This window comes from Prinia subflava, chromosome 25, assembly GCF_021018805.1.
Source record: "Prinia subflava isolate CZ2003 ecotype Zambia chromosome 25, Cam_Psub_1.2, whole genome shotgun sequence".
Classification (NCBI taxonomy): Eukaryota; Metazoa; Chordata; class Aves; order Passeriformes; family Cisticolidae; genus Prinia; species Prinia subflava.
The window spans coordinates 833,575-847,913 of record NC_086271.1 but is presented as its reverse complement, the minus strand read 5'-3'; the positions used below and the strand labels follow the sequence as shown (position 1 = coordinate 847,913).

General features: G+C 45.6%; 1 protein-coding gene across 1 annotated transcript; it reads right to left on the bottom strand.

The window, feature by feature from the left end:
• Positions 1–537: 537 nt before the first annotated feature.
• POGLUT1 (protein O-glucosyltransferase 1) lies at positions 538–14,320 on the bottom strand. Its single transcript, XM_063419434.1, has 11 exons — positions 14,049–14,320; positions 13,759–13,849; positions 11,839–11,982; positions 11,272–11,407; positions 9,039–9,160; positions 7,447–7,506; positions 6,366–6,465; positions 5,505–5,563; positions 3,528–3,695; positions 2,978–3,034; positions 538–2,368 (listed from the first exon to the last, which is right to left on the bottom strand). Exons 1-11 carry the CDS (start codon positions 14,179–14,181, stop codon positions 2,212–2,214), a joined length of 1,227 nt encoding a protein of 408 aa, XP_063275504.1. The 5' UTR covers positions 14,182–14,320; the 3' UTR covers positions 538–2,211.
• Positions 14,321–14,339: the final 19 nt, after the last annotated feature.

The following is a 14,339-nucleotide window of genomic DNA, read 5'->3' as shown; positions in this document are numbered from 1 at the left end:
TGAGTTTTGGGGGCTGCGATGCCCGGTTCGCATGAGACAGAGGGGGTGCAGAGGGGGGCTTTGAGGCTGCCAACAGGCAAATCCTGCACGGCGAGGCGGCGCCTCTCACGGTGCTCATCGCCTTCCCTGAAATTTCCAACTCACTGTGTTGGGAATTTCCCCTTCCCTCGGGGAAGGTCTGATGGGGCATTGCGGGCTCGACTGTGCTGACAAGGATGCAGCTGTCTTGTAGTAGGTGTCATAAACCATCAAATACCCCCGAAGTGCCCCCAGACTCATTTGTGAGGCCTTTCACCAAAGCTCCCCTCCAGGGGAGGTGCCTGGGCTTTCCCACATTTTATTCCCACAGCCTGTATTTTAACGTATGGGACTTGAATTCCCGGGATTCTTCCCCCACTCCTGACGAACCAACACTTCAACCAAGGGCCGCCTGAGGTGCAACAATCAAGTTCCATCGCTAGATCTACAGGTGGAACAGCTGGGGCTCTGCAGACCCTTTATTACTTTTCTGATGAAGCAACATGCATCCAGCAAAACTTCATTTTTGTTTGTTTTATTCCAAAAAGCACTTCATTACAAATGGTTTTAAAATATCATACAGAGCTGTTCTGTTTCTTGGAGTGCTGTCTCTCTGTTGGCTAAAAATAGAAAACCCTAACACCCTTTCCACCCTGGCACATTTTTCCTGGAAAATCAGGTTCTTTTAATGCCCCATCTTGTTTCCTTTGCTGGATGGGATAATCCCAGCTCTGGTCCCAAAACCAACACACTGCCCCAGCAACCAGCACTTGATCAATAGAGCCACTTGCTGTGTCCCTGTACCAGGGCTGCAAGGCCTCTGGGAGGACACTTAAATATTATTGTTCCATGCAATTTCCTTCTTCCCTGATCCACACTGACTGCAGATGGGCCTGAGAGCTGTTGCCATCATCCTCTTCCATGATAATGTGCTGCTCTCTGAGCCTTGAGGCTGCTTTACCATCAAGGGTGCTCCTCTAGGAGGCTCCTGTGTCCTTCCTGCCATGCACACTCTCCTGTCTGGCTGCCAGAGAAGATTCTGCTCCCTCCCAGCTTCTCACCTTAGGGGGCACAGAGCATTTCAGGGATTGCAGTCCTGGGCTGCTAGGCTGTGGTGGGCATAAACACAGCAAAAACAAGCAGCCTGTGACTGAACTCAAACTGGGCACTGTGAGCAGTAGCAGCTACTGTGTGACTGAAGACATTCCCTCAACCAGGCTGAAAGAGATAAGAAAAGAGTGGCGCAGCTGTGGGGAGGAAAAGCAAGTACTGAAGTGAGCAGATGTATTACCAATCTCAAAAATAAAACCCATAAAGCCCCAACCAAAAAAAAAAAAAAACCACCCAAATTAATCCTAGAAGATTACAGAAGGGGAGAGCAGATTCTGCACTTTTGGAAAAAAAAAGAAGTGCTAAATCTACCTCTGTAAATATTTTCTCTCGGTTCCTAAGGGTCCCAGGATGTCTGGCCAGGCAGCTGGTGAGAGATAATTAACAGGGGCTCAGTTATGCAGGCACCCAGCTCATCTGCTGAAGGATGAACCATCTCTTCCTCAGTTGCCAAGCACATCACTGGTGATGGCCACATCACCACCACTGCTGCTCCCCTGTGAGGCAGGTAGGGTAACTCTGCAAGGACCAGTAATCCTTCCAAGGGCATGTCAAAACCTTACCATCAGCCTCTAAAACCTGACATCAACTCTAAGCTACCCAGAAATGTTACCCCCAAATCCTAGAACCTGCTTCTATCAGAGAACAGCTAATACCCCAAGTGCTACCACCCAGCTGAGAAAACATCTGCCAAACAAAGGGACAAGTATTTGCCAGCAGAGTGCAGCTCACAGTCTGTGTCCCTTGCCATGACTTTTGGTAAAAAGTCCAGTAAGGCTTCTCATCGACTGAATGGGATTTAGGATCATTCTGAGACAGGTAGTTACTAAGTTCTAAATGCTAACACCCCTCCTCTAGGCATGACTGACCACCCCATGAAATAGCCATCATCCAACATGCTGCCTAACAGCCTCGTGGTGGCAATATAACCAGACCCCACTGCCTGGAAGCAGTGTCCAAGCCTGCTGCTGTTCTCTGTAGTTCTAGAGTGAAAGGTAGGTCTGAGAGAGCAAGAGATAAGTTAATACTGATCTTCAGATTTCCACAGTGATCAGTTTGAGCCAAAGAGAAAAACAGAGAAGTCTACAGTTCTGTTTTCAGTCGTCCAGAAGTGATCTCGCTGTAGCTCTTCCTCCTTTTCACTTTGTAAGTCAAGGTTTGGGAATATTCAGACAGCAGATGCTCCCAGTAGCAAGAGATGTCCTCCATCTCCAAGTGCTCAGTGATGAACTGACGTCCCCTAGAGACACACAAGGCACAGTCAGGACTGTTTTCCAGTTCCTACAAGAGTCATTAGTTTTGGTTTGGATGTATATCAACATTCACTCTGTTTCAAATGAGAAACAACACTGCTCCGTACTGTCTATTTTAATTTTACAATTTTCATTCATGCTCACAGCTCTGACAGTTGCAGTGCTTTTGCTATCCTCAAGACAGCATTTGCTATCTGGGATAATAAATACCAGGTTTCACTTATCACATACAGCTAGAGCAGCGCTGACGCATGGTGCTTCAGACCAGCCTGGATAGATAAAGTTTACAGTGCAGACACAGCTCCCAGGAGCCAGCTCGCCTCATCCTGAGACGAAAGCTCCCAACCTCTGCCAGCTTTCTGTGGGGTTCCTGACATAGGTCACGTGTGAACCAAAGAGCTGAGCACAGCATCCTCTTCTCTGCTTCCCTCTGCTTGTTATGAGTGCTTCAACCCTCTTGCTGTGATTGCAGGAGATCTGTTGTACTGCACCCTACTAATACTTGGTTGTCTTTGATGGGCAATCCCTTCAAAAGCAGAGTAAGAAAACGTTTTGGAACAAGACTGCCTAATAGCCAGGAAGGACACACTGCTTACCTCTCTGAAATTTCTTGTGCTATGGCATCATTTTCCTTTACAAATTGCAAGAGCTCCCTAAAATGAAGACACACACACAGAAAAAGCTATGAAACAACTGGCTCACTGGAGAACATCGTCCCTTGGCTAAGTTGTTAAGAGTCTACAAGTGAGTGAAGGTGCTGCTCACCTCAGAGCCCAGAAGAAACTTCTCTTCTTGATTGTTTCACATCAGTTCTGGACAACATCCTGAAATCTGGCAGCTAACACATTTTTGGCCCACTGATAAGTTCTTCTTCCCCCTTATCTCTGCTGCCCACTTGCAAATTTAAGTGTCTAGTGCCTGCTGATTTCAGTGAGAGCGAAAGCCTAACTCCAGTGAAACTGTACTCCCCAAGCAATATCAGCAAAGGGTTCTTTGGGGGCAAACTGATGAAAAGACCATAACCTCCAGGAGTCTTTGCCTGATGCCTCAGAGTGGAGGCACTTCATGGCCTAACAAACAATCCCACCTTCCCAAAGGCTTCCCCATGGTACAGAGTGCTCCACGGAGCAGCCTCAGCCCTCACACCTGACGTCGGAGAGGTCTGACCGCACCGGGATGTAGTGGACCCAAGGCTTCAGCTGGGGATAGAAGAACTCCAACCACTCTTCTCCCACGTGAAAGACGAGTGAGCCGCACAGGAAAAGGTGTTTCAAGCGGAAACTGGCCGCCACTCCCCGGAAATTGAACAGGTACCTTTAAAAGGGTGAGCAAAGAGAGGGACCTGATTACTCATTTGCTGTGAGGAAATACAATAAAGTGTGATGGTCTCCAAGAGGCTGTGAACCTTCCCTGAGAGGCAGCAGCTCAGCAGCACTCCAGTCACTACAACAGAGGAGAGGCATTTATTTGAAGCTGCTCACAGGAAAGGTGAGCTGAAGTTAAGGGTGGGCTGGGTGAGATTCTGCTGTCTGTCAAAACTCAGTGAGAAATTCAAGGTGTGAGGCTTTATCTCTGATAAAGGCACCTGCCTGTGACAAACTGATGAGGCCTCGTGGACAATTACCAACACTTCATGGAAGGTCCCAACATGGATTCTGTGACCCTGTGGGGTCACCCAGAGGCTTTGTCAACCACAGGGAAAGTTTTCCCAATTCTCTTGCCTTGCAGTGAAGCTTTTCTGTTCACTGTTGTGCTTTGCCACATCTATCTCAGGTTATTTTTTTTCTCTGGGATTCTGCTTTAATCTGAATGTAATTGTTTCATATTAACTTGGGAATGCAACCCTAGGAGGTTGAATGGGCCAGCACACAACAGATGGACTTGGCAGATAACAAAGAATCCACAATTTTGTTTTCAGTATTTTCTGCCAAGTTAGTAAAGTAGGCTTGACTATGGCAAGGGGGTATTTCTCTTAGCAAACTGTATCTCATAGGGATGTTTGTTTGCTTACTTGTTTTCTTTATCAAAACCACTTTTCTCCTATTATATGGAAAGCTGTTTTTCCTACGGGTAAACTTCCCCAGAACATATAACTGATCTTTGAAGTCAAACATTTTGGGCTGGAGGAAGAGAGTTCTTCCTTTAAATAAGCTATTTTGGGTGAGATAAAGCTTATATATTATATATATTTTGGGCAAGATGGGAATTACAGCTAAACTTAGTTCAGCAGTAAATAACAAGGAGTAAACCTGAAATTACTTTGCATCCTTTGTATTACCTTGGATCTCAAGGCAGGGACAAGGAGCTCACTGTATTAGGAACTCAAGAAATATGTGTAGAGATGTAACAAGAATTATGGTCTGGAAGCAAGGAAATGCCTCTGTCCAATTCCAGACACAGCTCCCACCATCCATGACCTGAGCCAAGCCAGCCTGCTGTAACACCTACACTGAAGGGAGCAGACAAAAGTTCCTGTTGACCCTGCCACCCTGGGCTACAACAAAAGTAATCTGTGAGAAGGTCTCAGCCTACACCATGTGATGGGCTGGGGAGCATCAGAGCTGGGCAGTGTATGTGTAACAGAATGGACAAATCTGGGCTACAGTCTAGTGAAATACAAAATGAGACAAGTCAATCACATTTGCACAAAAACACAGATTCAGCCAAATGACTGAGCTCTTCTATCAGCAGATTCTGGCTGGCAGAATCACAACTAGCAGAAGAAAAAGCAAAACATCTGACACACAGTGCATACACACTAAGAGTTTATATTGCACATAGAAACCCGTGAGAGTATTACAGCAAAAACCTCTCACTAAAGTAGTTAAACAATAAAAAGCCTTGCAAATCAAAACCACATTCTCCCAAACAACATAAAAAGTATGAATTAATACTGTGTCTGTTAATCAGATCTCAGGTTCTCTCTTTTACTACATGCATCTAGTGGCAGCACTTGTCATGCTAAGCTCCCAAATTTTCAGCTGTCTTATATCTGCTCACAAGCTTTCATATCTACATGAAGCTGGTCATTGAATTAGATCTTATAATAAAATGAGACCCTACACCATGCAAGGAAAGACTAACCCACAGCCCTTGAACAGCTTTACTAATCAAAACTCTTACTTGTATTTGCAGTGATCAACCAGTGGAATTTCCTTTGCAGGAGGCTTTCCTAAGGTGTCCTTAAAATAAAGAGAATTAAAAAACAAAACAAACCAATACAAAACAGTAAGCTTCAAATGGTAATTTAATTTGTTTTCCTTCTCAGTTAGAAACAAAGGTGATGTGTAAAAACCTTCCATTACCACTTCTGAGAAAACCTTCTCTGGTGGGCTGTTAGAAGGATTATAAAGAATTCCCGGGCCTTCAAACATGAAAAAAAGCTCAGTAAATTACACACTGCCTGTAAGGGGATGCCAGCACAAACACATTAAATGATAATGTTTTGTTGGCAGCTTCAGAGTGGAAAACAGCTTGGGACAATGGACTGTGTGAAGCCAAGTGTAACTGGATTAGCCAAGACTGTCTGGAGAGAGCTGGACGGCAGACTAAGTAAGAAACTAAAAACTTATCAGCACCAGTTTATCAGCAAGTTATCCACAACAGGATCAAGAAATGGAGAAAACAGAAAAAGGTTTGAAGACTGACAACACCAGAGAGGCAGCTCAGAGACAGGAGGGGAAGGGTTGGCCAATTTTGTTGTTGTGGCAGAGGAGGAGATTGGCAGAGATTCATTTTCTTATGTGTTCTCCTTTCCTTGAACAACAAGCGTAGAAGGAAGAGAAGTGTTTGGCCTGCCAGGCTCTAGAGACTCCTTCCTTTCATCTGTCAGAGAGGTGCGGCCATCAAGGGAACTACAAACCTCCCCCACCCTAAAGGATCACCCACAACTCTCCAACAGGATGTTTCTCTCTCATCAAAGCCATCTTGCAATGTCACCTTTCCTGGCCTTCACACTCAGAAGACAGACAAACACCCACACACCTTTTCAGATTTCCAAGCCTGGTTTTTAGTGTACTCGGCGTCAACAAGTTCTGGGTTTTCTCGGGACAGCAGGATGAGGGGATCTCTCTCAGGGCTGGTTCTGAAAAAGAAATGCTGTCACTAGTTGCCAGTCCCCATGACTCAACACAGCTAGCAGATCACAGGACTTGAGGCACTGCTGCTTTCTGAGGCTCACCTCCCTGTGAGCCCCCAAAACATTACCAAGTGTGTACCACAGTGTATTTCTGTCCAAAGGTATATTAATAGAAGAGAATGACTTATGGGTACCAAAATTATTTGACTGACTGTGTATTTAACAGTATTATTTAACAATTCCTGGGACAAATCCTTCCTTTATGCTGATGGGTGCCAATTGCTTCAACTCCCACCTTATCAGAGAGAGTAAAGAGATCCTCAGCATCTTCAGCAGTGATCCCTCTGACAGGACTTTAAAACACTGCTGATAAACAAGGTTATGGCATCCCTGAGACACATTCCTCATCACCTCCTGAGCCTACCTGGCAAGCCTTGAAATCCTTCCCTGTTGGGGAAGGGGAAGAAACAAAGTATGGGGTTAAACATTGTTTGAAACTGTCACTGGAGAGAGGCCAAAAATAATCTTCTCCTACCTCCCACCATAAGTTACCCACTCAGGTAACTTATGGCCAAAATACTTTTCATTCAGTGTGGAGCAGTTGCACTGCAAATAAAGCATTCACATTGGCAGGAAGCATGAACAGCAATATTAAATCTTTAAATTTGTATCAAGCACCTGCAGTTCCCTTCACAGAACAAAACAAGCGGGTTCCTGAGGTGACAGCTTTAGTCATTAAGAAATAATGTGGCAAATCCATCACGACTTCTGTTTCCAATATTAGGTGATTATAATAAACGAGTTGCAAATGGCAGTTCTTGTGGAGAATAACTAATAGTGCAATGCTGTACAACATGTCTCACTTTCCTTACTTCTGGAAAACACACTCTGAGTTACACTTAATTAGGGATTAGGTCTAGGCAACATGGAAATTTCTACATACAGAGAGCTGTCACAGAATCTTCTGTTGCGGGAAAAAATGCTCACCTGGATCCTCGGAAATATCCCTTAGAGATTTTTTTCTTCCATGGCCATTTTTCTGCAGATCTGAAAATATTTTTTAAATGTGGTAATAAATGATTTAATATAACCATGAAACAACACTCTCATCAGCTTTCACAGCATGATGTGTTTTTCTATTCTTCATTTTTGATGGAAATCACTTTCTTCATTATAGCATTAAAAAAAAAAATCAGCCAGGTCCAATGAAACAGGTTTTCCTGTGAATATTGTGTTTAAGGCAACACAATATAGGCTACTTTCCAGAACACCTTTCAGGCAAGACAGTACATTACACACAGCTCCCCACCAAACCCTGAAGGGTATTAAAAGTCTACCTAAGATTTGAATCCACTTTTTCTACTGTGGCTTTATTTTGCTGTACCTCACTGAATATGGATAGTGAAAAATGACTAGAGTGTTTCTAATAAGTCATTTCCCACTACAAAACAAAACTACCAATCAAGAAACAAAAAACCCACCTAGTGTTCTGCACTTAAAACACAGGAGTTCATTGTTTTTCCTAATCACTTTCATTTTAAACCTAATCAAGTCCTTCAATATAGCTGTTCACCTGAGATTTTTTTTTCTGCCACTGCAGTCACCTGCCTCTCCACCTCTCAGGGGAATTCTCACACTTTTCTACTGCACCTGGTGGAACATGATGATCTACCTGTGCAGGTCAAGCTTTGCATGTCCTTATAACCCAGTGACACAGTGAAAACACAAGGATGATTAAATGCTTTGGACCTCCATTGCACTACAACACATTAAGATTTAACTATGAATAACCACGTGGATCTTCAGATTTTGAGGAGCGAAAGATTCAACCTTGCATTCCGATGTGAAGTCAATTACATAGAAATGGTTTTTGCTGTTTTGTTTCTCTGTTCACAATTTTGTTTCACTGTTGCACACTTGGTTTGTCACTTTCCATGGAAAGCTGCCCCTTACTCTGCTAATAAGTCAAAAGATCCTGCCAAAAGGAAGACTCCTAGCCAGAACATCTTCTGTTTAGCCCAGTAGTGACTCTTGATTCTTTGGAGTGATTCCAGGTTTTCCTATTGCACAATGACACTCAAGTAAAAGCAGATCTAAAGAAGGCTTTCCTTTAGCCTTCCAGAAGCTTATACAAACATCCTGGATCATCCCTGCAGTGAAAAAAACACAGCTGCTAGAGAAGTAGTTAAAAAGAAAGAAAAATATTTCTGTATATCAGGGGAGATTTCTGCAGGCAAAAGATAACTGCTGCTTTATTGACAAACCTGCTCTCCCCAAACCTGATAGCAATCTGGCCCTGACAGCATGAAGGATGTGCATAGTTTGTCCTCTGCATTCCTTACTAAAGGGTTGCAAACAGAGGAGCTAATTATAACTGCCAGTGACATCATCCAAGGTTTCCATGGAGAATTCCCAAACAGCACTTAGGCTGTAGGTAGTTAATGTGAGGCACAGGACAGATCACAGGCCAACAGACCTATGGTCTTAGACATCAACACTGGCCCAGTGCTGCCCAGTGCAAGATGGGCTTTTGTTTTCCATGAAAACTCCCCCCACACATAACCATTTCCAAAACATACCTTCTGAGGTCCTCTCTCATGAGGTCCCAGCGCCCTAAACCTGTTGGGTAAATTGGCCAAACAGCTGGTCCTCCTTCCCAAAATGTCCAGGCAGGATACATGATATCATTGTATTCAGATGTCTTGAGAAAAAGGAGAGTAATGCAAGAATGAGAGCAATATCTACTTTGGTTTACTGACTGAGCCCACCAGTAAGAAATGTTCCTTCCTGGCAGCTCTGTTGGCTTTCTCCATTTTGTGACACTTTGACTTTAAGGCTTCTAACACTTCATTCCACACATCCTAGAGATCACTTAACAATCCACTGTAACAAATATCCAGGTCATGTAAGAATTCATTTCCTCACTCCTGTTTGGTTGCTTAAATCCCCATATATTATCAGAGGGAAGACCAGCACTTAAGACAAAACCCTTCCATGAAACCAGACTATAGGCAACTTCCTTGCACTAGTAGTAAACTTCCTACACAATTATCCATCTACCTGGAGATCCTGGTGGGTCTAAGGCCACTGAATTAGTTAGGAGGTTAGTGCACATGACTTAGGAACACGGGCTGAGGAATGGGTTTGTCTGTGCAGATGGAGAAGAAGCCTGGGGGAATGTAAATGCCATCTCCTACTGCCTAATGGGAGAGCTCAGGAGGAGGCACACTCTTTTCTGAAGTGCAGAGCCAGAATGAGTGGCAGCAGGCTTTGATTACAAGAGGAGAAATTCCAGTTAGATAGTGGGAAATATGTTTTCATTCTGACAACAGGTCAAACTGTCTGTGGATGGCCCGTCCCCAGGGATGCTCAGATATAAGCAGGATGCACCCCAGAGCTGTTCCTTCTCTAAGCAAAGATGCTGGACAGGGTGACCTTCTAAGGTCTCTTCCAACTTGAATTTTCTCAGTCCTGCTACAACCAGGCACTGGTAACAGACCACGACAGCCCCATGATCAACTTTCTGAGATTCAGAACAGGACAATACTTCAATCTCCTATAATTTCAGCTTTAGAAAGCACATAAGACCAGCACCCTGAAGTCTTCCTAACACTGGCTGCTGAAATGTGAGCTGTGCCTAGTTCACTAGGTTTCAATTAGGTAGGGTTGAGTTACAATTCAGATACTGGACAACAGTGAGTGCAGAGCTCAGTTTCTTGCAGGGTCTTGCAGGGCACCCAGGGGCAGAATGATGAACACAGCTGCAAAGATTAAACTCCTGCAACCTGCTTTGCAAAAACCTGGGTTCTGCTGGCTAGAGCTAAGTTTGTTCAATGGTGAAGGGGCAAGACAGCTTGGCTTCACTCTGCATCCAGCAGAGAACATGGTTATTGCCTGTACTGCAAATCTAGAGAGAATTTTAGGATCACTGAGGTAGGCAATAGTTATGGATATTATGGTTCAGATTGCACGAGCTGAAGACTTAGGTTCAGAGTAAGATGCTGCAAGTTAGCAGAAACAGAGTTGGGTTTGAACTAGCAGAACCAAATAGTTCATTGCTTCTCCTTGCACCTACTGTCTGCTGGACTTCAGCCAAGAATATGATTTGTTGTGAAAGTGCAGGATTTGGGCATACAGGGCATACACTAAGGCAAAGCAAGATTAGTCAAAGCTTGAGGTGTAAGAACATTTTGTTGGAAAGAATGAGACACAATTCTACAGTCAGGTTTAACGTGGGAGAGGTAGGAAGACATGCAGGAGGGTTCTTAAGTCTGGGAACAGAGAAGCAAAGAGCGATTGTCTCCATGCGTGTGTGTGCACACATTTGCAGGTGGAAAAGGGAATCCAAGAGAAAAGGGTTCACAGAGGATGACAGGATTATAGAAATACCAATCTGTGGTACCACAGAAAAAGGACTAAAATATTCACATTAAATAAGATTACTGTACAACAACTCACATGATCAAAAATTCTTAATATTGCTGATAAACTATGGCTACAATTTTAACAGAGGTATTGTAGCAAACGGGAGGAATACTGGCACATATCCCACCCAGCTGTGTATCATTCCACTGCAGCAGAGGCACACTTTTTGGCCTGGAAGAGAAGCTAATGAGGGGAAAAGCTGATCTATCAAATTGATCTGCAAGTTCTGTCTGCCAGAAAATTGGAAGCAAAAGGAAACAGGGCAAGAAGGAGCAAACAATTTTGACGCACAGAAAACCTACAGAGAACCATCCTCAAAAATATGTTCCCAAGAGAAAGAAGGACACGCACGTCTTGGAAATGCTCAGCTTCAAAAGGTGTGTGTACCTTGCTGAAGGAGAAGACTGGGATAATGGGTTTCATCCACTTGGGAACCTGGGGGTAGTCTCGCACATTGATCACCATTTCCATGTCAGGGAGGCGGTGGATGATCTCCAGAATGAAGTGCTCAACTCCACTGCATCTGTGGAGAAATGACACATGGCAAAAGAGCTCTAAGGAGGCAGACTCCTGCAGTCTCTTGCAGCTCTTGCTCTGCACAGAGGCAGAAGAGAGCCTAAGCCATACTGTGGTGCAAACTGGGAACTGCCTACAGCAGCCTCCAAGTCCCACTGCAGTGTGGACACCAATGAGGCAACACATCCTATTAAATGGGGCCTGATCTGAGCTTTGTCTGGGATCCCACAACCAACCAACCCTTTGCACACTGAACTGCAACAGTGACACTTCCCTGTTGATGCACATAAGCCTAATAGTTTATTTTCTGGTCTCCTGCTCTGATGAGTAATTCAGACCTCTGAAATATCATTGTACTCAATAATTTCCAACTTGGCAGTGTTGGAAGTACTCTTCTAGTCCCAGCTAGGGAGAGCAGATCCCCTGCACAGCTCTTACCTCGCAGGGAACATGCAGTCCTGCTCACGATACAGTTTGTTGTTAATTATTTGGTAGTGGGTCCCGAGCTTCCGGCTCACCACATCTGACATCGTCTCCTTGGAAATGCCACCTCGAAAAGGAGCCAGGTCCTGCTTCCAGACACTGAAACAAAACCATCAGCAATTATTATGTACCACAGGGAGCATACTGTGCATTAAACTACTGCAGTGTGCAGAACAGGCTTCTATCTAGAAGAAGCTCCATGTAGCTTCTAGGAGCTCTGGTGTGAGAATTTAAGTCACTTGGAAGTTGCTCAGAGACTCACAGCCCCAAGCTTCAGACTTTTACCTATGTGCTCCTTGCCTGAACACAAAGCCCAGCAAAGGACAACTCTAGTCACTCTCTCACAAAAGTACCTGACATACCCTGGCATGCCTTGGGTAAAACCCTTCAGCTCACTTCAGCCTTGTGCTCTGGCTCTCCATAAATGATGGAGCGCACCAAGACCAAATTCCTCACAAAATGTCATCCTGTGTAGACATTAAAACTGTAGGTAACAGTCTAGTTGCATGAAATACCATCACCCAGGAACACTGGGTGAGTGAAAGCTGGCCCAGGAGGACAGGCCTATGCAGCACATGTCCTCTAACTTCTGCACATCACCAGTGAGCTCCAGGAACACAGTATAGAAGCACAAACCTAATGAACACAAGAAAACACAGAAGGAGGATGCAACTTAGATCAATTTAGTCTAAAAGTCCTGTGATCTAACTGCGTGGAGCATGTCATAAACAGTGTCGGATTGTAACAGGCAAGGAAACATTCTTTGCTTTTAGGTAGACATTGCATCAATGTTTCAGCTTAAGGAAACACTGTCAGGGTGATCCCACTGTGTGGATGGTCAAACACTGGTACAGGTTGCCTTGAGAGGCTGTGAAGTTTCTTTGACTTATTAATGTTGAGATATTCAACATTACTAGTCACAGTCCTGGCAAGCCTACTTGAGCAGAGGGGTTGGATTTGATGATCTTCCATCCTCCAGAATTCTACTATTTCCTAATCGGGTAGACAGCAGTAAAACTATGTCAGGAATTGCCATTGTGCAGATAGTCTGACCACAACAGCATGAGTGGTCTGGCAGGGGTGCAAACGGGAGGAGCTCGAGAACAGGAAGAGAATTGCAGTGCCATGGCACATCCACAGCCATCCTCACTTCATGTCACTATTGACTATCGTGTCTTGCAGCAGATTTGGAGATTGTAACCACTTGGGTATTTTACCCAGAGGTGGGCAGGAGCTGGTGGGGTGTATGTTTAAAGATTAGGATATGTCTTTAGGTTGTATCTGGGTTGGAATTTAGGAAAAAGACTGGAAGGCTCAGCTAGAAGAGACTCCCTCATCAATATTTCAAGTGCAATGAAGATCAAAAACTCCAAACAGAGTGTACAAACAGTTGCTCAATATGACTCATCTGATTTGAAAAGCCAATATAGCACTCAAACACAAAAATGAGTGCGCGCATCTGATACTTTTAAACAGGAGGCTTGAAGCTGGGCATCTGTGTTTCTGCATGTGAAAGCCTCATCCTAAAGGCAGAACAATATGATAACTCCTAAATTCCTTTTCCTTCTTTAAATAAAAATGCTGCTTAAAGGCATCAAACTCTCCCAGTCCTACTGAGTGAGAAGGCAGAAGTGGGTTGAGAGAAATGTCACCAGCTATGTGTGTGGTTTATTGTGTGGTCATACATGAAATGCCAACACTGTATGTTCAGTTCCAGAGGGTAACAAGGTGTGTGACCAGCGGCGGTCCCATAGCTGCAGATGTGACACCTTTGGGCCAAAATATTCCCTAGCTAATCCCCAATCCGCCAGTGCTGCCGAAAGGATTCCCTCCTATGTCCGGAGACCTGCGCAGTCTAAAGGAAACCAGTCTCACCTTTGGTGGCAGCTGCAATTTTCCTTTACACACGGCTCATAGGCTCCCACAGCTTTCTTAATTTGGCCGGTTATCGTTTTCCACTTGGCATCTAGAACACACAAGGAAAGGAAAAGCCAAAGTATTCGATCCACCCGCCGGCAGAACAAGCGGCGGGGCGGGGAGGCGGGGGACGGGCAGCGGCTCGGGCGTGCCTTCCGGCCCGCGGTCCGCCACGGGGTGCGGCGGGAGCCGCCCGCCCGGCCCCCCGGCCCCGCTCCGCGCTCCCGCCCCGCCGTGCCGCCGCTCACCTGCGGCCAGCGCGGGCTGCGGGCGGCACAGCGCGGCCGCCACGGCCCACAGCGCCAGCGCCGCCCGCCCCGCGCCCATGGCCGCCCCGCCGCCCGGCCCAAGATGGCGGCCGCGCCCGCCGCGCGCGGCCATGGGAGATGTAGTTCCCGCCAGGGCGCTGAGGGGGCGGGACGACAGCGCCGTGTCGCGACAGAGGCGCGGCGGGTGGCGATGGATGGGGCCGTGATGCGCCAGCAGCCGCTGCCCAGAGGAGCTCTGTGAGTGTGGCTGGGATGGCCTCCCCAGGTATC

Excerpts from the sequence above, each read along its gene's own strand:
- POGLUT1 (XM_063419434.1), bottom strand. The coding sequence starts at position 14,181 with ATGGCCGCGCGCGGCGGGCGCGGCCGCCATCTTGGGCCGGGCGGCGGG. Across the intron at positions 9,161-11,271 it reads CAGTCTTCTCCTTCAGCAAG|ACATCTGAATACAATGATAT; the intron begins GTACACACACCT and ends CTTTTTCTCAAG. Across the intron at positions 2,369-2,977 it reads GCACAAGAAATTTCAGAGAG|GGGACGTCAGTTCATCACTG; the intron begins GTAAGCAGTGTG and ends GTGTGTCTCTAG.